The sequence below is a fragment of the Gadus macrocephalus genome, chromosome 18, assembly GCF_031168955.1.
Source record: "Gadus macrocephalus chromosome 18, ASM3116895v1".
Classification (NCBI taxonomy): Eukaryota; Metazoa; Chordata; class Actinopteri; order Gadiformes; family Gadidae; genus Gadus; species Gadus macrocephalus.
Window position 1 is genome coordinate 11,243,603 of NC_082399.1, and position 23,266 is coordinate 11,266,868.

The following is a 23,266-nucleotide window of genomic DNA, read 5'->3' on the forward strand; positions in this document are numbered from 1 at the left end:
AAGAGACTGTATTATCATCAATACAGACGCATGTCAGACAACACAATCCTTCCAGTTCATTTATTTATTACAAAGATTACAAGATTACAAGAGGTAACAAACAAGCAAAAACATGAATCCCCTATAAAAAGATGTCTCATGACCCGCAAAAGGGCAACAACGACGGCATGCACCGTCACACCTTACACCCCTTCGCTCGCTCCTTCCATTTAGTAACCCCTACGCGGTGCTGAGCTAACCCGGGGAGCCCCTTGTAGCTGACCAGCTACAAGGCCGATATGGCTTTGGCCGCCACCCTCCTCCCCAGCGGCAGGGTGAGGTCTGTGATGGCCAGCACCACCTTGGGCTTGGCCATGGCAGGCAGCTTCACCAGCTCAGACACCTGGGGAGGGAGGGGGGGGTGAACAGATGAATAGGAGGACAGGTATGAGCAAGAGCAATGTGTTGAAAGCAGCGCCGAAGAGGTTATCTTAGGTCACAGACGTTCTTCGGTCTTTAGGGTGCCTCTGTTGTAAGTGCAGGGCTGATTTAGCAACAGGAATTCAGATTTGACCCAATACAGATTAGTAACTCTGGCTACATCCGTCTTCCTTGTCTGTGAGAAAAAAAATGTTTAATACAAGCTTGAGTCATTCTTAAATAACTACTCCTTGTAAGTGCACTATATTTATAACACTCTCCCACTCTGAAATACTTAAACAGTATAAACTGATTTCCAAACACCTGATTGGGTGACCAAGCCTTCTGAAGAGCCAAGGTAGACAGTGAATAACCAGGGCTGGTGGGGGGCGGGGGGGGGGGTTGACTAGAGCAGTGAAAATGTGCTTCCTCTAACTCACCATGGTGAAGGGAAGGAACTGAAGGATGCTTCCCCGGTGGCCTTGCTCAAGACATTCCACACACTCCTCCATGAAGCTGTGCACAAACTGGGTGTGGGGCCCGGCCATCTTGGAGCCCAGTATGGACGAGATTAACAGGAAGAGGTTAGCTGAGGAGAAGTTAGAGGAAGAGGGAGAAATTGGGAGGGAGATGTAATCAGAAACCAGGATTATTGCAGAGAAACTTTTCAAAGAATGTCAAAGTCTCCATATAGATAAAAATAGAATGGAATAAGGTTTTATCAATCAATTTATCAAGATGAGGTGTAACATATAACACCCTTATCCTAAATGATGCAATTCTGATACTACGAATTCCATCTACTAATCCACATGCTTCACATTTCTCTGTGATTAAACGACTCACTTCAGCAATTATATGGAGTCCCACCGGTGTCATCGCTATTAGAGCTCTATATTGGAACGCAACCCCAGGATACGGAAATCATGAAGCAACAGGCGTTGCGTAAACCTCCAGATGGTATTTCCCTTTACCTACTGAATGAAGGGGACACAACGCTGACCTGTGTCTGTTTACCAAATGCTTGACTAATGAGACAGAATTAAAATAATAATAATTATTATTAGTGATATATATATTATATATTATTATTAGTTATTATTTCGGATCCTATGCATGAATATTGGTGGAGACAAACGTCACACATTGGGTACCTGTGATGGACTGCGTATAATATGAGGGAACGTCAATGTTCACTTTGAAATAGAGAAACACATCGAGGGCAAATGGGGTCCCCGACGCAGAAAGAGCTTTTGGCCTAGTGTCCGTCATGAGCAGGGAACGGGGCCGTGGTGCGGACGGGTTCTTACCCAGCACGCGGTTGAGGGGCTCCTTCATGTTGACCGTGTGCAGCTGGGAGGCTGAGAGGGAGCTGCTCATGGACCGGTCTCCTGCAGCACAGGGAGGGGAGGGGGGCAGAGAGGGGAACCCCAGGCACAGGCTTAGCGACGGAAAACAAATCTATAAAAGCTATTGCGCAAATGTTTCGACGCAGTGAGAGACAACTCGGATTTGTCAGCACTTGTGTTTTTCCAGCGAAAAGCCCTTCAATTCATTTCAATTTGCAGTATATTGAACCTAATACGTTTTAATTTGAAGCAGTGCGACAATTTTGAGAGGGCTTCAAGTGAAAGCAGTCTCAGCAGTGTCTTCTTCATTTCTGTGGTTTCGGAATGTGACGTTCAAAAAGGTTCAAAGCCATTATACGTATTTAAAGTAGATGACAGATGCCAACCGATTTCCTGTTTACTGTAAATCCACGCAACAGAAAAAAGGCACAGACCAGAAGAATTTCCAAACTAACGCAACCAAGAAACTCACTGAATGTGTAAAGAGGGGATGAATGGACTCCCCTCACTGGCGGGAATACTGGCAATAAACAATGTAGTCACGTGACGTGAAATGCCCAAAATGTATTTGGGCGCAAGGATGCATTGTGTAATGAGCTCAAGGAGTTTTCGAACCTGATGCCAAAGTATTAATCAGATTCTTCCACTGAATATTGGATGTGTACCGGTGGATGACTGCCTCTGGTTCTGATCTTAGACGTCCAAAACCGGGCACTGAATTTGCGTTGAACCACAGCGCACATGTTCAGGCCTGACGGCACAGCAAGAGGTGTGCAGAGAGTGACACGTGGCGCTCAGCGCTGCCGTTTTACCACCGCCAGCGAGAACAGACTTGCTATTACTGACGGAGGAATGGGGAGATGTGCTCATGCTTGGAAGACCCTCCGGGGAATTAAGAGGGAGTCGGAGACTAACAGTAAATCGGATGCCGTTCGCTCAAAGGTTTAAGGTAGAATTTCAGAGGGGCTCGTTGAGTGAGGTTTAATAATCAGTAATAATAATAACCATAACCAGTGACCTCCGACTCCGCCTGTACTGGGAGGTAAATCAATGAATCAAATTCTCGTGAATCAAATTCTCATCATAAATCGTGAGTGTAGTGTTACTACTATTAAAAACTCTTCAGTAGCGCAAGATGATGTCATGGCCAGGTCAGGTTGCACGCCCCGCCCAAAAATATAAGATAAGACATTCTTTAAAATTAGGGCAAATTCGGGTATAACAGAAAGTTCTGGCAGTGATACAAATTAAGAATGGATAGAAAATTAAAAGATATACTATAACTATAACGTAAAATATACTACATTATACAACAGTTAGTTCCGACCAAGTCATTTGATTAGACAAGAGGCATTCAATGAGTGCTGATATAGAGTATAACAGCACTGGGACTTTTAACTATACATGTATCACTCCGCTTTACAGGTATTCTTATCAGCGTTAATGTTGTTAACTAGCTAGTGTGTTTATGTGTTGCTTGGCAAGAGTTCGGTCCCAGTCCAGTTGCGTAACTACTGTATTTGTGTTGGCGGAGCCAAATAAATCATTAAATAAACCAAAGAATATTACCGTTTGTAGAACTGTTGTATCAAAACAATATCCCACTCGAGGTCATGCTATTGTACTGAATATCAGCACAGCTGTGATTATCTTCCGGACTCGGTCTACGGCCTTGTGTCTACGACCGAATCACAGTCGTGCTGATATTCAGTACAACAGCACTCCCTCTCGTGTGATATTGCTTAAATAAGACAGGATAAATGCTGACGCAAAAATAATTGGAGGTACTGCGTTCAAGCCTGGATGTGGATGGGGGCTATACATTGTGGCCTTACGCTACTTCTTTCTCGATGAAGTAGCGTATGGAGAACGGCCTGTCTGGGGGGATTCCAGCGTGTAAACACCAGGCTCCCTTCAGCAGCCTGGTGGACCTGGGGCTGACTCACCTGGGCTGGAGAGGGTGACGGGCTCGTCCTCGTTGGAGCTGAGCAGGCGCATGAGCTTTGAGGGCTGGGTGTCATCCAGGGGGAACAGGCTGCTGTAGTCCTGGAGGTGCAACAAACATACACACACACACATCAGAATACACACTCCCCCAGAGACCCTGATGTTTTGTCACTGATGTCCTCACAAAAGGTATATCTCTATCCTTACCTCGTCTTAATTCCCAGGCGTTCCCAGACCTTTCCATACTATATTGTATCATAGTACTTTTCCCGAAATTATTTTGTTGACACGGCCATACCTTTTTTAAAATAGGGACAGAAATTAACCTGTCTATGTAGGTTGCTCATCAATATGCTATTCCTCCGATTATATCAATATATTTGGAAAACAAATCAGTTTGTTCCCCCCCTCCCCTAGTGACCTGTTCCTCCCTGGGAAATAACATGGCCTATAATCATGTTTTACCTCTGCTATAACAATGTTTACATTCCCATTCTCGGTTTAGATTTCGTTCATTTTATTTTGGGAGAATACCTTTTCAGTCGTCAAAATAGTCTTATTCATAAAATAAAACAATATCATAATCTATGTTCCATTCCCATATATATATATACATATATACACACACACGTACATTTGTTATCACAATGGAAAGTTGTGAAACCTGATGGTAACCTTTGTGTACATTTACTAGGAAACACAGGTGGTTAGATAATATGAACATGAGGGTTTATGGAGGATTTAAAAACCATATATATATATATATATATGGTTTTTAAAAACTATATATATATATATATATATATATATATATATATATAGTTTTTCACAAAGGTTACCATCAGGTTTCACAACTTTCCATTGTGATAACAAATGTACACAGGTTACCATCAGTTAGGTTTCACAACTTTCCATTGTGATAACAGTTTCTAAAATTAACCCCTTTTCTTCAGAAATGAGGCGTACCAGACAAGAGCATGACAACAGCCGTACACAAATAAATTCCCTTAAGACTCACACTGCCATGGCAACATGGTTTAAGACACAGTGGGACCTTTGTTGGATGAAATTGGAACACCCAAAACGTGATTTTCTTCCTTTAGCAACCAAGTGTTTATCGATAATAGAGAAGAGAGAATAGAGGGGTCAATCAGGCCTACAAACACTGAGTCATGTTTTAAAGATGAGCTTCAAGTATAACTTCAGAAACATACACTACCGCACGGTACCCCAGTATCTAATGCTAACGTATCGTCTCTTATTGTTTAGTTATTTACGTTTAACATGTAAGTAACATGGTCTCGGTATTCGGAAGGAGGTCCAAATAGTCCAAAGAGGTTTGGTCTTGACGACCAAGCCTCTTTGGACCAAGCCTCTTTGGACCAAGCCTCTTTGGACCAAGCCTCTTTCAACAGTGAGCAGGGATGCTCACAATAAACAAACAGACTGCATTATGTTGCCATGTTTACCTCGATGTCCTCCCGCTGCCTCTTGCGCTGGCGGGCGGAGGCCTGACCCTTGTGGTGGGTGGAGAAGGAGCTGAGTGCGCACCACACCGAAAGCCTGGAAACCACCATCACAACAACACCGTCAGGACAACCAAATCGCCCACCGTAACCGGGGTAACGGGACAGCACCTTCACTGTGGTCTAACAGGATCAGTCCATGTTGAAAATAATTTAATTCTACATTTTTCATATTTTGTAATGTTCACATATCTAATAAAAGCAAATCAGCAAACAATTCAACTCATTCTACAATGCATACCTAAAGCATCAGAGCCTTAAAGGGGACATATCATACCACCAGGTGTGAGTGTGATTAGCCATTACAAGCAGGTTTGAAAATGTGCAGCATTGTGACATCACAGGTGGGCGTGTCCACCTAGATGTGTGCTGGATAGATCAGTCTACCAGCCTACACAGTGGAATGTAGCAAACGTTGCTCATCTATCCGTCACACATCTAGATGGACACGCCCACCTGTGATGTCACAATGTTGCACATTTTGAAAACGGCTTGTAATGGCTAATCAAACTCACACCTGGTGGTATGATATGTCCCCTTTAAAGGAAGGAAAGTCAACAAATTTTGCTTTTTTTTTTTACCGGCCTTCAAGCCTGCCCTCATCAACCTGAAAAGCAGCTCCCGGTGTGTGAAACACAAACCCCTTTCCACTGAAAGTGAAAGGGGTCGTCCGGTGCCTTACTTGGCCAGGGCCTTGCCCGGGGGGTCTGCCAGGCTGTGCCAGTGGGCAGGGTCTGTGAGCAGGTTGGGCAGTATGGTCCCCAGGAGGGTCAGGGTGATCTGCTGTGTGTCCAGGCAGAAGATGCTGTAGAGCAGCTCCACCACGCGATGGGCCCACTCCTTCCTCGTCTCCTTCAGCAGTTCCTGGGAATGGAAGGAGTTGTGTCAGGGCCTGTTCACAAGGCTTATCTTACGTCTCCACATGGTCTACAGTCAGTGTGCTACACTTTCTTCCTCATTCCGAGGAACCTTGTCAGTCAAATGTATTGCAGTGCACTGCTAAAAAGCCGAAGTCGAATTGCTAAATTGCATTATCTGAAGAAGCAAAGGGCTGAAGATGGTAGTAGTAGTAGTACTAGCTTTAGTAGTAATGGTAGGGCCTAAAAAAATGATTTGTTTGGTTCCGGTTTCCGACCGACCATGTCAATTTATGTGCGACCCAAATTATTTTATGAGCTTTATAAAGAAAATTAAAAAATAAAATGCACCGAAATGAAAATTTGTGGCCGAAACCGAAACCGAAAAATAATTAATCGCTTGGCCGAATACCGAAACCGAAACCGAAAATGACGGTTCCGTTTAAAGTTGTCAAAACACTATTTTTAAATATTGCTTAAATCTACTGCTTACAATAAATGTTTAGACATGTTTTTCAAGGAAAAATGTTTATTTGAAATCTTCAAATGTTAATGTTTCATTAATGCCCTTCAATTCATTCTGGTTTTTTTTATATATACACATATAATATATATATATATATATATATATATAGAGTCCCCCCCGAGCGACCGGCGCAGTCCCCCCACGTCCCAGCGCTCTATTCAAGGTAACCTAACAGCTCCAAAAGGTGTCTTTAACGGGGGGGGGGGGGGGGGGGGTTTAACGCGCGCATCACAGGCAGAGGAGTTCTTTGTATTTTAACGACGTCGACTCATTACGTCGGTGACTGTGAGCGGGAATAACCAATGACTCCCTACCAGGGGCGTAGGAACGTGTTCAACATTGGAGGGGACACATATCGGAAACCTGACAGATTCATTGATGGTTCGAAGAGAAATATGTCATAAATGAACTACACTGCAAAACATTCACAAATGTATTTTATTCTTCTAAAAATATACATTTGTAAAGGAAAACACATTTTGAATGGCAGTATTGAACTGATAGCCTACATATCAAATCAATTATTTAATTGCAGGCCTTATCATACAGTTTTGTAGACTGATAAATAACATGTGAAAAATATTGATCTAAATTTGAATTCGTATTTTCTGAATACCTTTTATTTTCTTAGTTGTAGCCTATCTTATGCCTCAATGAACACACAGGCAAAGGTTAAGGTTAAAGGGAAAAACAGCATCAAGAATTTTAACATATACACCAACGGTTCTATCAACATCCTTTCTGTACCGACAGCGATATATTGATGCACTTCTTATGACAAATGTACTTATTGTAAGTCGCTTTGGATAAAAGCGGCTGCTAAATGCCCTAAATGTAAACGTAAATGTAACTTGTTTTTAATCTCGAGTAGGCCTATGTCAGGGGTGCCCAACCTTTTTTGACCCAAGATCTACTTTTCAAGTAGCCAACCTCCCGAGATCTACCAGCAAACCTACCTTCAAGCGGGGGGGGGGGGGGGGGGTATCGTGAACCTACGGACTTCAGTGGGGGTTTCATTCCGTCTGCGCACGGCACCTTCTCAACGATAATCAATAATCTTCCTCCCACTCAGGGTGAAAATGGTAGGTCTTAGCTCGTTTCCCCTCAGCCATGCCAACGTTTAGGAGTGTGTATCTACTGTTGACGGCTTTCAACTGCTGTTTACAGCGCATGCGCTACCGCGCGTATATGTCCCGCGCAAATTTTATTTTATAAAAAAAAAAAAAAAAAAAAAAAGAATTATTATTATTATTTTTTTCTTCACCCCTCGCGGTCGACTTGGGATCTGTCGGCGGTCTACTGGTAGACCGCGATCGACTGGTTGGGCACCCCTGGCCTATGTGATATTATTCGAACATTTCCACTAACTGATTGGTGTGTGAAGGCAAACGAAAACGACATTAGAATGGATGTAATGAACTGATAAATATAAATTAGTGTGTAGAACTGATACAAATAAAAGCTAGATAGCACTGTAGTGTTATCCAACAGTGTCAAACGTGCCGTGACACACAAAAGGTTGAAAAACTATGGCCTAGGCAAAAGAGCCAAAATGTTTTCTTCTCCTGTCATTTGCAGCCACGAAATGCTTGCAAATTGACTTCTTGTCAGTAAGTCAAGTCTATCCTGATGGAAATGACACAGCAACATGGTTGAGTCTGTTTTGAGACATTGTGGACCGGAGCCAGGTTTTGAGCCTGCGGAGGACACTAAAACTTCTCAGCTATTCTACTGCTGTCTTTTCATTTTAACAGCTCTAACCTGTTGCGTTAGCTGCAGACACCCGCATCTCAAACAGTCTGAGCCGTTGATGGGATGCGGCAGCTTATGGCTGTCTTGCGAGTGAGACGTATTCACGCGAGATCACGAGATCACGCGATTAGAGTTGCAGGCTGGCAGCGATCAGCAGCGGTGACAGCGGCGCTTATGTCCCCGATGGAAAGCAGGCAACTTTTCTTCTAGGCAGCGATTCGAAGGCGTTTCCAGCCTGAAGTCCTTATATTATAACTTCCAACCACCCCCAACCCTGCGCGCTGCCATACATGGGGCAGGTGACAAGACGCTGTGTTGCGCTTTCAAAATAAAAGCGAGTAAAATATAAAAAATATATATATATATTTTGCGGTATAATTTTTGGGGGGGGACAAATGCGCCTGTCTCGAAAATTGGAGGGGACACGTCCCCTCCGTCCCCCCCGGTTCCTACGCCCTTGCTCCCTACTATTAACTACCGCATGTAGACGTGTGCACGGACGCAGGCCCGCACCAGGCCTGATCTAATAACGCGTCGGGCTTATCCGATTTGCTGTTGGCCTGAACTCAGCACTGCAGTGTAAGCAAAAGGTCTGGAGGTCCCGCGGAAACACACCGCGGCGGCTGCTCCCTCTGCTGACAGGTTGAGCCAGCGCTCATTCACTAGCTTACGAACGTTAGATTAAACATTCCCGCGGTTCATGGCGAGGTAAACAAAACAACTCACAACCTATAAAAAGCTAGAGGGGGTGGCGTAATTGTTACATTTTACTATTTTGAGATCGTATAGGTGGCCTGTGCTCCTTGCTTGTGTAATCAGACAAGATTGTATAATTTTGCGTCACCACCACTTTCGGCCTCCGATTCGGCCACTCATTTGGCTTTCGGCCGAAAGCCGAATGTGTCTTTTTTTGCGTTTTCGGCCGAATTTTTTCGGTTGCCGAATTTTCGGTGCACCTCTAAATAAAATAAAATAAATCCCTACCTACCCATGACCTCAACTGACAACCAACAGGAACCAAACTTTTTTTTTTTTTTTACCTAGTAGTAGTAATAGTGGTACTAGCTGCACAAACGATATGCCTTATGAAAGGTATTGTATTGATTGATGTTTGTGGAAAGAATTATAATAAAAAAAATTTCAACAGCCGAAATTGTACCTACTTGCCTAATGCTAATTCTACCTGCCTAACTTTATTAAAAGTAATCCAGTTGTGCGGGAAAATCGGGCAACGCTGCCTGAACGTCGTAAAAAGTAGTCCAATTTAGTGAGAACAACTGCCCAATCTGGCAACACTGCCTGCACGTCCTCACGCTGTAACCTCAGAGTAAATCAATGAGACAAACTGAAAACAAGCTGACATGGAACTTAAACTGTGATTCTGAAAAAAGTATTAAGGTTATCGAAATTCTATTTCCAGATTATTGAAGATACAAGTATGTTGATTTGTTAAACCTTTGAACAAAGGTTTACAATAAAATATTGACCAAGTTACGAAGTCTGGAGTAGTTAGTGTCAGAGAATGGGCGGACGGCTACTTCCATTCTAAACAATTAAAAGTAGAATATCTTAAAAAGTATAAAATATATAAAAATCATGCAAAGAAGCACGCGATTCCAAGCTAATATGAATATTTGACTGAAAAATTGAGGAAGGAGATCCCAAAGTTTGAAGAGAACAATAAGGAAGAAAGAAAGATAGAAAGAATACAACCTAAGAACAATAGTTGAGCACTTCATGAAGCACTCACCTAATAATTTGTTTAATACTCTGCCCTGTAACACGCATGGGTGAACAGGCAGGATAAAGCTAACCTCATCCCGACCCACAACCAGTACATCACGCTGGGTTCTGCACTGCCGTTGGGAGCGGGGTGGACCCACCTTGACCAGGTTGTTGGTGAACCAGAAGACCCACCTTGACCAGGTTGTTGGTGAACCAGAAGACCCACCTTGACCAGGTTGTTGGTGAACCAGAAGACCCCTCCGATGTGCAGCAGGCTCTCGAAGAGATGCAGGGCGCGGCTGTCCACCCAGCCCTTGCGCAGCACCGCCTGGAACTGCCGGCGGAGGGCCTCGTGGATGGGCTCCTTGGCGGGCAGCAGGTTGCGGTAGGGGATGGGCTCCTGGCCCTCCAGGGTGGAGCGCAGAAGCAGGCCCGTCTGCTGGAAGACGTCGGCGCACATGTGCTCCAGGATGGAGCTCATGATCACCACCCTGCAGTGAGGAGAGGGGGGAGAGTTATCAATAGGGCCCACCCCCCCCCCACAACATTGGAGCCCGACCCGGGCCGAGCCCGTAGCAGTAGCCTCTGGGACCGGCCTGGCCCGTGAGTTGATAATAATTTCACCAAACTCGAAACCGACAAAGATACAGACTTGTTCGGGATATGCCATCAGAACCTTGCCATGAACAGCTGGCGGCACACATCAAGACATCAGGGAAAGCCCGCAATAGGTGATGAAACATGCTGGGATGTTGAACCAGTTATTTATTAACGAGACCCTAAAGCCCCGGGTCGGGCTGGAGAACTCTAGTGGGATGTGGACTTTGTCTGGACCTGTCAACATTATGTGTGTCATGTACACAAGGAGGGGGAAACTATCAGAGGATGTGCACTAATGTTCTTTGTTGATCTTTGTTTGAGTCACAATACTAAACCGAGTTCTTAGAGGGAGCTCTGCCTCTGCCTTTCTGAGGAACACGATGATGACGTGATCCTGGGGAAGCAGCATGACCACTTCAACCCATCTGTCACAATATTTCCGGAGGAAGTTGGGGCGTATTAAGTGCGGTTTTACTACTCTCTGTAGGTCATCCGTCATGCTTTTGACCCAAGACCCGGTTTCAAGATCCACGTCATAAGAAAGCAGGTGGCATGCAGTGGTTGGATGCAAAAAAAATCATAGTCGGTGTGATATCATTAAAGTAGAACAAAGCAAATGATTCGTTTGGTTATGATCTCAGTTGATTTTGAAAATATTAATTTTAGCCGGTTTGATTATATTTAGAAGCTAGAAAGGGTTGAATATGACTGAGTATGGGGCCATAGTCTGCTGCATAGCAGCCATTAAATCCCGCCCTAAATGCGCCAAAGTTGAATTGTTTCCTCTGCTGGATGCAGAAATCCCAAGCAATGGCAGCGCCCGTAAGGCGAAACATACGGCCTCATAACCGTTGTTTGTTAAGTTTTCTGCCGGCGTGCTGTGTGGTGCCGGCGGTACAGGGGGGCTGTGCCAGCCGGGAGTCCAGCCCCCTGAACCGCCGGCTCCACGGAGCGGGGGTCCCGTACCGTTCGTTGTAGAACTGCAGGGTGTTCTCGCCGAACAGGGGCAGCACCAGCTGACGGATCATGGTCTGGGGCTTCTCGCGCTCGTCGCGGCCCAGCATGCGCACGTGGGCCACCAGCCAGGCCACGGCGCAGATGGCCATGCTGCACACCTTCCCCTTGATGTTGTCTGTGATCCTCTGCACACCGATGGGGGAGCGTGGGCCAGGAGACGGAGGGGGCGGGGGGGAGAGAGAGTCAGTACGGGGATAGGGCGTAGAATAACGAAAGAGGGGGAAGGAAGTAGGGTTGTGAATAACTCAACATTTTTCATGGTCAAATAATCAGTGGGTGGTACGAATAATTGATTATTCGATGTGTGCCGACATTCACAAAGGCAGCCATGGATCATCGGCAAGAAATCACTTAATACCTTAAACGCAAAAAAACAACTACCTGCCAAGTAGTTCCAGTCAAATTATCTGTTGTGAAAAATGCATTAAACTGTAATCAGAAAACGCTAAATATGCTATAGACCCGATAGTATCTGTGGTATAAAGGCTGGCACGAATTTGAAATGCTAAATATGTACACTTTATGTTGAAAGTATAGACCGTCGCGGATTCCAATGAAACGAATGGCGCGGTGATTCGGTCTTCAAAACGAGAGCTGGTAAATTGTGAAAAATGAATTAAACTGCAATCAGGCAACGCGGTTATATGCTATAGAACCTAGAGTATTTGTTGTATAAAGGCTGGGACGAATTTCGAATCATAAATATGTACAATCCATAACGTTAGCTCTCTGGCTCATAGCTGAGCGGACTAGAATACCTCCTGTTGCCAAGTTGTAGCCAAGGTCGTCCCAGCCTTTATACCACAGATACTCTAGGGTCTATAGCATATAACCGCGTTGTCTGATTACAGTTTAATCCATTTTTCAGAATTTACCAGCTCTCGTTTTGAAGAATAATCACCGCGCCATTCATTTCAATGGGTATCGCGACGGTCCATACTTTCAACATAAAGTGTACATATTTATAATTTGAAATTCGTCCCAGCCTTTATAGCACAGATACTATAGGGTCTATGGCATATATCCACGTTTTCTGATTACAGTTTAATGTAACAGTAAGCTGACAACATCGCTAATTAAAACCGCAACTACAAATTAACAACACAGAGATAACCATGGCAACCAGTCAAACAAATGTTCTTTTTGCGATCATTCTGCTCGCGCATCCGCCGTGTTGATAAAACAAATAATCCCCCTATTGTATTAGTCAAACCCTCAGGCATTACCAGGGAAACAAAGTTATGGCTTGTGAAAAACGTTATATTTGAATGGGAAAAAATGTGGAACAAATAATCGAATAATCTGATATTCTGACCCATCCCTAGAAGGAAGTGGTGGTAAGATTGATGTTTGTGTGCGTGTGTGTCTTTTGTGGTTCCATGCAACTCTGACTCTGAAACGTATGCCATGTCTTCAAATAGAATAGGGAAGCCAAACGGCAAAAAAGAAAATGCAACAAAAACCCTTGCATGAGCACACAGAAAAAAATCTTGAGGTATTTACAACGGATGACCGTCATTCTAGTAACAGTGTGGCCTTGGAAGAGAGAAATGTACATTGCAAAACTCCAATGATAAGCAATACATCCTGTCTGTAAAGCCCATCCCGAACAATGAATCAGCCATATATAATAGCCTTGTCATATCTAGTCATCCCATCGGAATTCACTTTTAATGTGTGAGCGGTTGATCTTGGTAAAAGCAAAGGATGGAAGGAAGAATGGAGAGGGGGTGTCTGGGGGGGGTTGTCCTCAAACCTGCACAGCCTCGACAGTCAGAGCGCCGTTCTCCCAGGCGTTCAGCACCTCCAAGATGGCCGCCGGCGTGCTGAGGCAAATCTCGTGCCACTTCATCTGACTGGCGTGGGGAGCAAAGAGATGGGACATCAGGTCTGAGATGATTGCGACCCCAACTGTGACCCATCGATGTTGCATGAATGACCCAGTGAACACATGCATAGCGCCCCACAAAGTACCAGCAGTAGTAGTTCCCTCACGACTGTTCATAAACACAAAACTTTTACGCGATTTTTCCAATTTCACACATGCATCCCGGGTAGGCTCCCAGGGTCAAGTCCGGAGAAACAGAGAGCCAGAGAAATCACGACTAACTACTTTGTAGGTTGACGACGTTTCTATCATGTGTGTGACTCGAAACCAACAGCTGATTGTAGCCGCTTCGTACTTTTCTCTTCTTTCCTGTGTTTTTTATAATTGACTTCTGTTGCTATTGCAGATATGTCTTAATAAATGCAGTATTGATAGCACAAAAGTGTCAGCTTTACACTCCCTTTGATGTCTTCTAAACAAACACTTCCTCCTACACACTCAACCCAGGTGTCTCAAGTATCCGGGGTATCTCTGATACGTGTGAACGCGTCTGGTGCAGATTATCTCCGGCTGTGGGGTGCATGTATGAAAGGCCCATCGGTCAGCGGTCTCCCATGAAGTGGGCTCCCGGCTGAGGTCTCAGTGAGCTCCGCGTGAGACTCTGTGGCTCTACTCACACCAGCTTCATCTCCGAGGAGTTGTTGAGCAGCGCCACCAGGCTCTCCACCTTGCCCGACTCGGGCCGGAAGCAGGGGTGGTCCGGGTTCAGGATCTTGCCCTCCTCCGGCATGCAGGTCAGCAGCCAGGTCTCGAAGAAGGGGGTCTCCCCTGAGGGGCTGGGCTCAGACAGGATCACCTGCAGAGACCCCGGGCATTCAGAGTTTTGTTAAGGGAACCCGGGCTACCTGGTTGACTGTATACGATATGAAATTATTCGTATATAAATATCGATTTTGCATGGCAACTTACATTTTCTATATTTTTTATACAGTAGGAAATAGTAATGCAGCTAACTAAATAAGTAATTAAAATAACTAAATCAGCATTAACTGAAGATTCAGCAGAATAACTTTATCGGCATCAAACAGCATTTAATACATTTTATTTGATAAGTCAATCGGCCAAAAATAAACATGGTCACTGAGGACATCTAGTGGCCGTATCCAGAGAGTAAACTGTAGGATGTCCTCAAGGTCATTCTAACTTACCCAACACCTCCTGGGTCCCGACGCCATGTGGAGTGTGTGTGTGTGTGTGTGTGTGTGTGTGTGTGTGTGTGTGTGTGTGTGTGTGTGTGTGTGTGTGTGTGTGTGTGTGTGTGTGTGTGTGTGTGTGTGTGTGTGTGTGTGTGTGTGTGTCTGATGTCTGGTGTATGCAGCCCGACCTGAGTCAGGCTCAATGGACAGCGGGGCTGGGAGTACTTGATTGACCAGGCCAAACGGGATAGACCCTCCGTCACCTCCCACCCACACAAACACTAGGGAGAGCTCTGACCTCAGCATTCAGTAGCTGCTCGGCTAGTAACACTTTGCCCCCTCTGAATTAAACAACGTCTACCTCTGGTGATCGGAGCTGACCAGTAAGAGTGGGCATGAGGCAGCGTCCTTCTGCTACAAGAGAGTGTAGGACACACACACACACGCAATGAACAGTGTAGAAGGGTGCATTTAGGCTGACCTCAGAGCCATAGGTCTGGACCACATGGCACAGCATGAGGAAGGAGATGTCAAAGAGCAGGGCTCGGACCGACGCTGACTTGGCTGGGGGGTTGGGAAAAAGAGGCAGGAGGAGGGAGAGAGACAGAGACAGAGACAGAGACACAGACACAGAGAGAGAGAGAGGGAGAAGACCATTAAAATCCCTCCCACGCCACATGTGGAAAAGAGGTGTTAATATGAACCATGAGTACTCACAGCCCTCTCCGCTGATGTGCTTGGGAAACTCGTTGAGTCTGATGGAGCAAGAACAGGCCAGAGCGTGAATAGCATCGCAGTGTGGGACAACCACAGCTACGTAATCAAAAAGGTCGACAGTTGTTGTTGCCACATTTCAGAATCATCCAAAAGATTGAAGAGAACGCCGTCTGTACGGAAAGGGAAGAGACTGGGAGCACCACGGCGATGCGGGACTCCCTTGACCTCTGAACTGTGATGAAGACGATAACGGCGTCACCATGACTCACTTGATGAACTTGCGGGCGAAGGACTTGAGCTTTCCGGTGGCGGCGGCGGCGGCCAGCAGCAGATCCAGGCTCTTCCCCGACAGCATGTGGGCCAGGACCCCCAGAAGCCCCTCCGGAGACTTGGAGTGGTCTGCGTCAACGGTCTGATGCACAAAGGGAGGGAGGGGGTCAACGCTGTAGGGTGCACGGGGTTTGACTTGAGATTGACGGACGGTGCAACACCCCTGATGGAAGCGTCGTTCAAAAGAAGAAATGGTGACAGCAGACAGGGTCTTTTATTCGGTTTTGGGGTTTAGTTTTTCTATGTTTAATTTTTATTAGTTCATTCATTTGTGAATGAATGAGAAAAAAAACCATTCATTCACAAACACAACCACAAAAAGAAAAGTAGGTACGGGGCTCCACAGCTCACTCCCTCCAGGTGAGAGAGCAGACAGGTGTCCTAGCAGCCTGGAGCCCTGGAGCCCTGGAGGGCAGAGGCCCTTACCTTGAGGATGTTGGTGACGGTGGGCTCGGCCCGCAGGATCAGCCCCGGGTTGGGCTGGATGTTGGCGTTCTCCGTGGTCTTCAGCCGCGGGGCGTACTCCCTGCCCGCCGCCCAGGAGCACACGTTCCACGGGAGGGGGGGGGGGGGGGGGGGGGAGAGACAAGAAAGAAAGAGACAGCGATAGAGATGGACAGGAGGAGACGGAGGGGAATGGAAGGGGCAGGATGTAGGGGATTAGTGTTGGGCTCGAGGTTGCATTCTTGCACTGTGTTTATGCGTGAGTGGTGGAGGGAGTTGGGTGGGGGGGGGGGGGGGGGGGCGTACCGCTTGGAGCTGAGGTTGGCTGCGTGGGAATCAGAGAGCAGACCCAGCTTGTTGCACTCCTGTAACAGCATGTTCAGACAGTCGCAGCTGCACAACACACACACACACACACACACACACACACACACACACACACACACACACACATCAAGACCCTTCTGTAGCTATTTGTATAGCCCTTAATCAATGACTGGCTTAAAGGCCTTCACAGGCCCCAATGATATTACCCCACTCTAAGCCCTCTAAAGAGCAAGTCACAGATGGAGTCCTTCTATGCTAACCATCTTCAGAGATGGATAAGACAAGAAATGTCATGATTTTTAATCAGAGGTGAACCAAAGCCTAAAGATTGTACATGATGAAGTGGTTCTTAATCTGGCCAATATGTCAGTGTGGAAGAGAGAGCGATTTGAGCTTCGTTCAAGACCAAGGCTTAAAAAGGACCTCTATTATACCCCCAGGTGAGTGATGCCATTTCATCATCTGTACTATGGTTAAATCGGTGTACCAGCTGGCCAGTCCAGCGGACTGAACCAGCTGGTAGGCAAACTAAGGGGTGTAGTAATGCTGTACGCATCTTCACTCACTTGCATCTCTGGTCTGCCTTGTCCAACAGCGGCGTGAGCTTCAGCAGGTATTCAAACGCCACGTTGACGTCGTCCATGAACTCCTGGAGGGCAAGAGAGAGGCGGTTGACAGGCCGTGATGGATGCCTGACAGTGGGATTGGATTTGACCATCGCCCTCAGCACCTTTTCTCTTCAGTCATGGTATCGCGAGTGAGGGCTACTCACTTATTCATTAGGGTCACATGATGGGCAGGAGGTGACTGTGTGTGCGTGCGTGCGTGGCTGTATAGGGGAGCAAGCCTACCTGTCCTTTATCACTCTGAGGGCTCTTTAGCTTGAGAAGCACTTGAGGGATCTGTGAGGAAATAAAGTAGAACCACCACATACTAAATGATACCACGGTCATTTACAGGAGTATTGCACAGTATTCCCATTAAGCCCTTATAGGATGTCTGATCAGAATCATTCCCTGAAAGAAAAGAGTATTATTTTCTATAAATAAATAATAGTTACAAGAAAAATGACAATCATATGATCAATCACATGATGATTGCATAACCCTATTTATTCATCATAAGAATGAATGAATACGTTGGGTGATGGAATAGCAAGAGAGGAGCAAGCGTGTTGCCTCAACAGGCCCCTGGAAGGTCAGGCCTGGGGGTCACCCAGCAAACAGACCCCGGGGGAGGGGAGTGCGGCAGTCTGATGAGGTTGTGAAAGAGGGGGGCAGATAAGAGTGTTCAGTGATGACTAGCCCTGGCGTGTCACAGTAAATCTACCCAGGTTCTGTTCCGGCGTTGGCCGCGGTTGATAACCTTCGGTTCAGGGGAGGGGCGGTGCGTCATTGACACTACGGTGCAGAAGCTAATTCAATGGTTAGGTCAGAGTTGAGTCAGTATTTTACGATGAATGACTGAACGCATGAGTTATGTATCGGGTACATATTTCAAGCGTTTGCTGATATTTTGGTCGCTTTATTTCTGTTTCAGAGAATTAAATAAAACAAGAACATACATTTTTTGTGATACAAAGACAATACTTTGGTTTGTTATTGCTCAGACTAATCAAACAAACGGAAAACATCACTTTGACATTTTAAAGACTTAAACTATCAAATTAACAAAATTATATAAAGATCTTAAAGGCAATTAAGTCATTAGACCCCAGTCACTAACCCATCAGCCTTTCAAGAGGCCTCTATGTAGCACTTTATCTTAAAGGGGTGATATTATGCCACAACATGTGAGTGTGATTAGCCATTACAAGCCGTTTGAAAATCTGCCTTTTCCTGTGTTTTAGTGACATCACAAATGTGAGTGTCCACGTAGATGTATGCTGGATAGATGAGCAATAATTGCCACAGTCCACTGGGTAGGCTGGTAGACTGATCTATCCAGCATACATCTCGATGGACACACAAAACACAGGGAAAGCCAGAATTTCCAGCGGCTTGTAATGGCTAATCACTCACAGCTGGTCGCATAATGTCCCCTTCAAAGGAACCTGGCCCCCGATTGGCCCCGTATGGCCAAACGGGGTGCCGGGGGGCGAAGGAACCCATGCGAGGAACCCACCTTGAGGAACATGAAGGCGGTCCACTTCAGCTCCTCCGTGCCCTCGGGCGACTCGATGAGGCCAGTGAAGCAGGCCTTCCAGATCTCCAGCACAAAGAGGGGCGTGGGGATACGCTGTGGGAGGAGCCACACAGGCGGAGTCAGGAAGGGGCGGGGAGACGAGCGCTGACCTTGTGGATGACCTTTCATTCGGCTGGACTTTGGTGTTCGTCTGCTACGTGTGAATTTAAGTTGAGCCCTTCTAAGGTTTTAGCTGGTGTGCCATGATGTGTGCCTGTGAAGTCCTTTGAGACCCGCTACTGTGATGCAAATCAAATGCAATTAAATTTGACTTTGAAGTCGAGGGAGCTCGATTTTTGAAGGTATCCAACAGAAAAACTCTCACCTCTCCCTCCCTCTACCCCCAAACTCATCGCTAGCTTTAGCGACAGGTCTGCCTAGTCTTGTGTGAGACTCTAGTTATGCGTGATGAGGGGACGGGCACAGTGTGCGAGAGGAGACGGGTATGTAGGTAGACAGACAGGCCATCCAGTCATTCCATTCAGGCCGAATGAAAGGATTGGAAGAGATTATTAAAGACCTCCGACAGCCATAGATACTTTATTGATTTACTGACTACTTTCGGGGTACAAGGCAATTTCAAAAATATATATTCAATAATAGAGTACCTCCCTAGCTTTTGGACTGAATCCAGAGGGCCTAGGCGTTAGGCATCTTGTTCAAAGTAACAAAACACACAAGACTATCCTGCAGCAAAACCAAAAACAGACCAGCCTCTTCGTGTCACCTCTAATGGTGTGATGTACTGTGTTTGAAACACTTTACTAGTGCTCCACGACCCCACCTTCCCACTTTACTTGCTCTTATTTAAAACTAAAGATTTATTTTCTGGTGTGGTGTGGTGTGGTGAGGTGTTATTTGGTTCCGTGTCGTTTGGTGTGGTGTGGTGCTGTGTCGTCTCTGGCGTGGTGTGATGTGTTATATCTGCGTTGTGGTCCGGTGCGGTGTAGTTCCGTGCCGGGGGGGGTGTCCGGTGCTGTCGTCTGGTGGTCTCCGGTGCGGTGTAGCTCGTGTGGTGGGCCGTCGCCTGGCGTGGTTCGGTGCGGCGTGTGAACACTCACCTGCATCCTCTTGATCATCATGAGCTGCTCCACCAGCGGCTGGGTCTCCCCCGTCAGGTTCATGGTCCCCTCCAGCATGATGAAGGCGTGGACCGAGGGGAAGGAGGGCTGGGCCGGGGGCGGGCTCTGCGCCGTCAGCATGTGGGGGATCCTGCGGACACCGACTTCAATTATACCTCTGCGGTGAACAAGAGCGCGGACGGGTGTGGGGGCCTCCGGAATCGTCATGTGTCGAGAGATTTGTTCCCCCCTCCGTCGTTGCAGGCAGTGGAATCTTTGGAGAGGGGCACGTGAGCGACGGCCTCTGTGTGTGGTGACATGGGTTGATCGGAGGACCCACCACATACCCCCCCCATCAGCTTTTCAATGCAGCGGTATAAAACCGCCTCTAGTTCAACGCCAGCACCAGACGGTGAACAGTAGGAGGACACAGAGGATGCTCGTCAATACTCACCCCTTCACCAGCGAGACGCTCTCCTCCAGTTTACTCTTCAGGGTCTGATTGGTCACGCTGCCGATGCCTTCTGTCAGTTTGACGATGGCTTGCTCCACGTTGCTCCAGGATCCTGTGGGCAGACCACCGTGGTGAGGAGGAGAGGCCAGACGGGAAGTTAGAGTTGATTGTGATTGAGTGCACTGCATATATACATGAACAGCTGGGGTCCTGTTCACATTTACATAATGTAACACGGAAACAAGTAAAAGTATCTGGAAGCAACCTTGAGCAAGATGCCCTAATAATAATACAAGCGCCCTAATGTTTTCACTGCAATTTGTTAAGGGTGAAGAGTCTACATGATGAATGCAAAATAATGTTATAGTTAATTTATAACAACAAGAAAACACACTAGAGCTGTCAATCTTCCAATATAATCCCATTCCTTTTGATAATATCCAAAATTATAATGCTTAAAACCTATCATTAATATTTACTATGTATTTATACTCTGTATACACAGGCTTATGCATTGCCACGGCCACTAATAAACGTTCTGTCCACTAGAGGGCATTCTACCAAAGTAAATAATAGGCACATAATGACATGATATTACGCTGCTGCATGGTCCATGATGATGGAGAGGAGTGACTCACGACTCGCTTTGTAAGGTCCTTTTACATTGAACGCAATTTTTTGTCACGATCTTTTCACAAAATCATAAAAAATTACAAATCTTTCAGTTGAAGCGGACTGTACACATACAATACGCAACATACATTTTATTCGCACCAAGGTCGATTTTGTATGGCTCCGGCCAGCGAATACATTTATTTAACCGATCACTTTCGGGTATCTTTGTCATAGTAACCATGGCCACGGTACAAGTTGTAGGACATGGCGGAGGCTAATAGCCTATTTACGTTTATAAAGACACAGTGTTCTTACTGCATCCATAGTGGTTGAACTACAATCATAGACATAGATTTATCACTATCTTTTATATGTATTGATGATTCATCTCGATAGAAGTCAGGGCTTCAAGCAAAAGTTGAAATGCACCTTAGTACTTGAATACAGGTTGCTTTGGATAAGATGAAGGGATTCAGTTGTATCAGGGAAATAACCTAAAAAAACGAACTCCTCTAAAACATTGATGGATTAAAGAATAAGCACTCCCTTTCCCCATCTTCCTCATCCGCCTTAAGCCATTGGCTGAACCACTTTTACATTAAAAGTAAACTCCAGTAAAAGTGAATCCTCTAGATACATAGATAGATCATTATGTCAGGAAGGAAGGAGCATAAACTCATCTTCACTAGGCTATAAAGGTTGAGTATCCCATCTGCCTCTTCAGCGGCATGATTATGCCGCATATACACATCACGGCTTATGTAAATAGTTAATGTACGTGAAAACTTTGTTGTTCATCAGGCGTGAAGAGAAGGCCGAGATTTGTGCACACACACCCCCACCCCCACCCCCACATCCACACACACACCCCCTACCTTGGTCCTCCAGCCGGGCGATGTGGATCAGGGCCCTGTTCTTGATGCTGCTCACCAGGCTGTGGAGCCTCTCCTGGCAGGCCTTGAGGCTGGCCTCCGTGCCGGCCGAGCTGCCCAGCTCCCGGAGCCGGTCGCAGTACCAGGCGCAGCCCAGCACCAGCCACATCACCACGTTCAGCAGCGCCCGGCACAGGCCAATGCACTCCTCCGCCTTCCCATGGCAGCTACAGGTGGGGGGGTTTAAAGACATGAGTCAGGGAGGAGGTAGAGGACGGTCACCCAGGATTAGACACGGTCTACTATTTTTTATTTCACTTATTTTTTAAGTGTTTACATTGTAAATGCATACATGACCTACTACATACAATGAATTAGTGACTTCCAGAGCGACTCTGTCATTAATCGTCAGGTAGGTGATAGCCACCACACCTACTTAATTTATATATATAAATACGATCATTAAAACAGAGCTCATGTGGGTAAGTGAATGTGTGACCTTTTTGTTGGTCAATGTACCTTAGATGGTTGCTGAACATATCCATGATCTCCAACAGGGACTTGACACACAGATCTCGGGAGAAATCATCAAACTGGAGAGGAAACAAATCAGACCTGGATTAGAAAAGATTTCAACTGACATATCTGGAAAATTCATTCAACACATTGTAGTCAACCATATTCTTATCCCATAGCCACACCTTGCTGATGGCTGTGAGGACACTAGAATAAGACACCATCTGAGAAGAGACAAAGGCAGGTTTAGATATTTATATATTGTGTCTGGAGCACAAGTGCAAACAATATTGTGTTAATGTAGAACTGCATTGGATCTCACCTGTGAATTTATTGCATATTTGAGGTAGGACAATATAAGAGGGTTGGGAGATGGTCCTATCAGTGCTTGCTCCATAAGTGCTTCTGAAATTCCCAACAACAAAACCACCAGTTACATGATCTGCTCTTGGTCTAAGCAGTTGAGATTGTGAATCATTGATAAAGCGATTAATCTAGTCGTACCTGCTAGATTCAGATAATCCCACGTTGCTCCCTTCGTTCCCAAATTCTTCTTGATGTTAATAGCCCATTGGTAGTCACTCCAGCGCTCCTTCCAAGCCTGAAGGATGGCTTGCTTCAAATTGACCACCTTCATTCTAGTGGTCCCGAGAAAACCGAAAGCACAAGCACATGTTAAGACATGACAGGGAGATTATAATGTAATGAAAATAATCACGGCAGGCAATTGTTCTGGTTTTGCACGGTGAATACAGCTGTGGCTGACTGAGGCAGTTACGGATTTACTTCCATAATGAATAAGATAGCTAACGAGACGGCGGGAAAATATACCGTTTTTGGTTACTGCAGTGATTTAAACGAATGCGTTTGATATTCTATTTTGTAACTCACCTGAAGTTTCTGAAATTACAACAAAGAGGCAAAAATATGTTCAGAATTTCAGATATTCAATGTAAGTACGCCATCTTTGTTTTGAAAGGTCCCGGGCAATGATAGGCTGACAGTACGAAGTCCGAGTATTGTC

General features: G+C 45.8%; 1 protein-coding gene across 2 annotated transcripts; it reads right to left on the bottom strand.

The window, feature by feature from the left end:
* Positions 1-46: 46 nt before the first annotated feature.
* On the bottom strand, positions 47-23,266 carry med24 (mediator complex subunit 24). Of its 2 annotated transcripts, none has more exons than XM_060036180.1 (26): positions 23,134-23,266; positions 22,747-22,880; positions 22,565-22,647; positions 22,428-22,466; positions 22,246-22,319; positions 21,730-21,953; positions 20,240-20,351; positions 19,786-19,936; positions 18,665-18,778; positions 17,392-17,442; positions 17,107-17,189; positions 16,520-16,606; positions 16,196-16,295; positions 15,709-15,851; positions 15,440-15,477; positions 15,204-15,286; positions 14,204-14,382; positions 13,455-13,554; positions 11,648-11,823; positions 10,308-10,572; positions 5,904-6,085; positions 5,165-5,258; positions 3,695-3,794; positions 1,710-1,790; positions 840-988; positions 47-382 (listed from the first exon to the last, which is right to left on the bottom strand). In XM_060036180.1, exons 2-26 carry the CDS (start codon positions 22,877-22,879, stop codon positions 266-268), a joined length of 2,958 nt encoding a protein of 985 aa, XP_059892163.1. In that variant the 5' UTR covers position 22,880; positions 23,134-23,266; the 3' UTR covers positions 47-265. The 2 variants fall into 2 exon arrangements, with proteins under 2 accessions (XP_059892163.1, XP_059892162.1); XM_060036179.1 differs by lacking the exon at positions 47-382 and adding an exon at positions 389-595.

Excerpts from the sequence above, each read along its gene's own strand:
- med24 (XM_060036179.1), bottom strand. The coding sequence starts at position 22,879 with ATGAAGGTGGTCAATTTGAAGCAAGCCATCCTTCAGGCTTGGAAGGAG. Across the intron at positions 22,467-22,564 it reads AATATGCAATAAATTCACAG|ATGGTGTCTTATTCTAGTGT; the intron begins GTGAGATCCAAT and ends GTCTCTTCTCAG. Across the intron at positions 596-839 it reads AGTTCCTTCCCTTCACCATG|ACAAGGAAGACGGATGTAGC; the intron begins GTGAGTTAGAGG and ends TTTTTCTCACAG.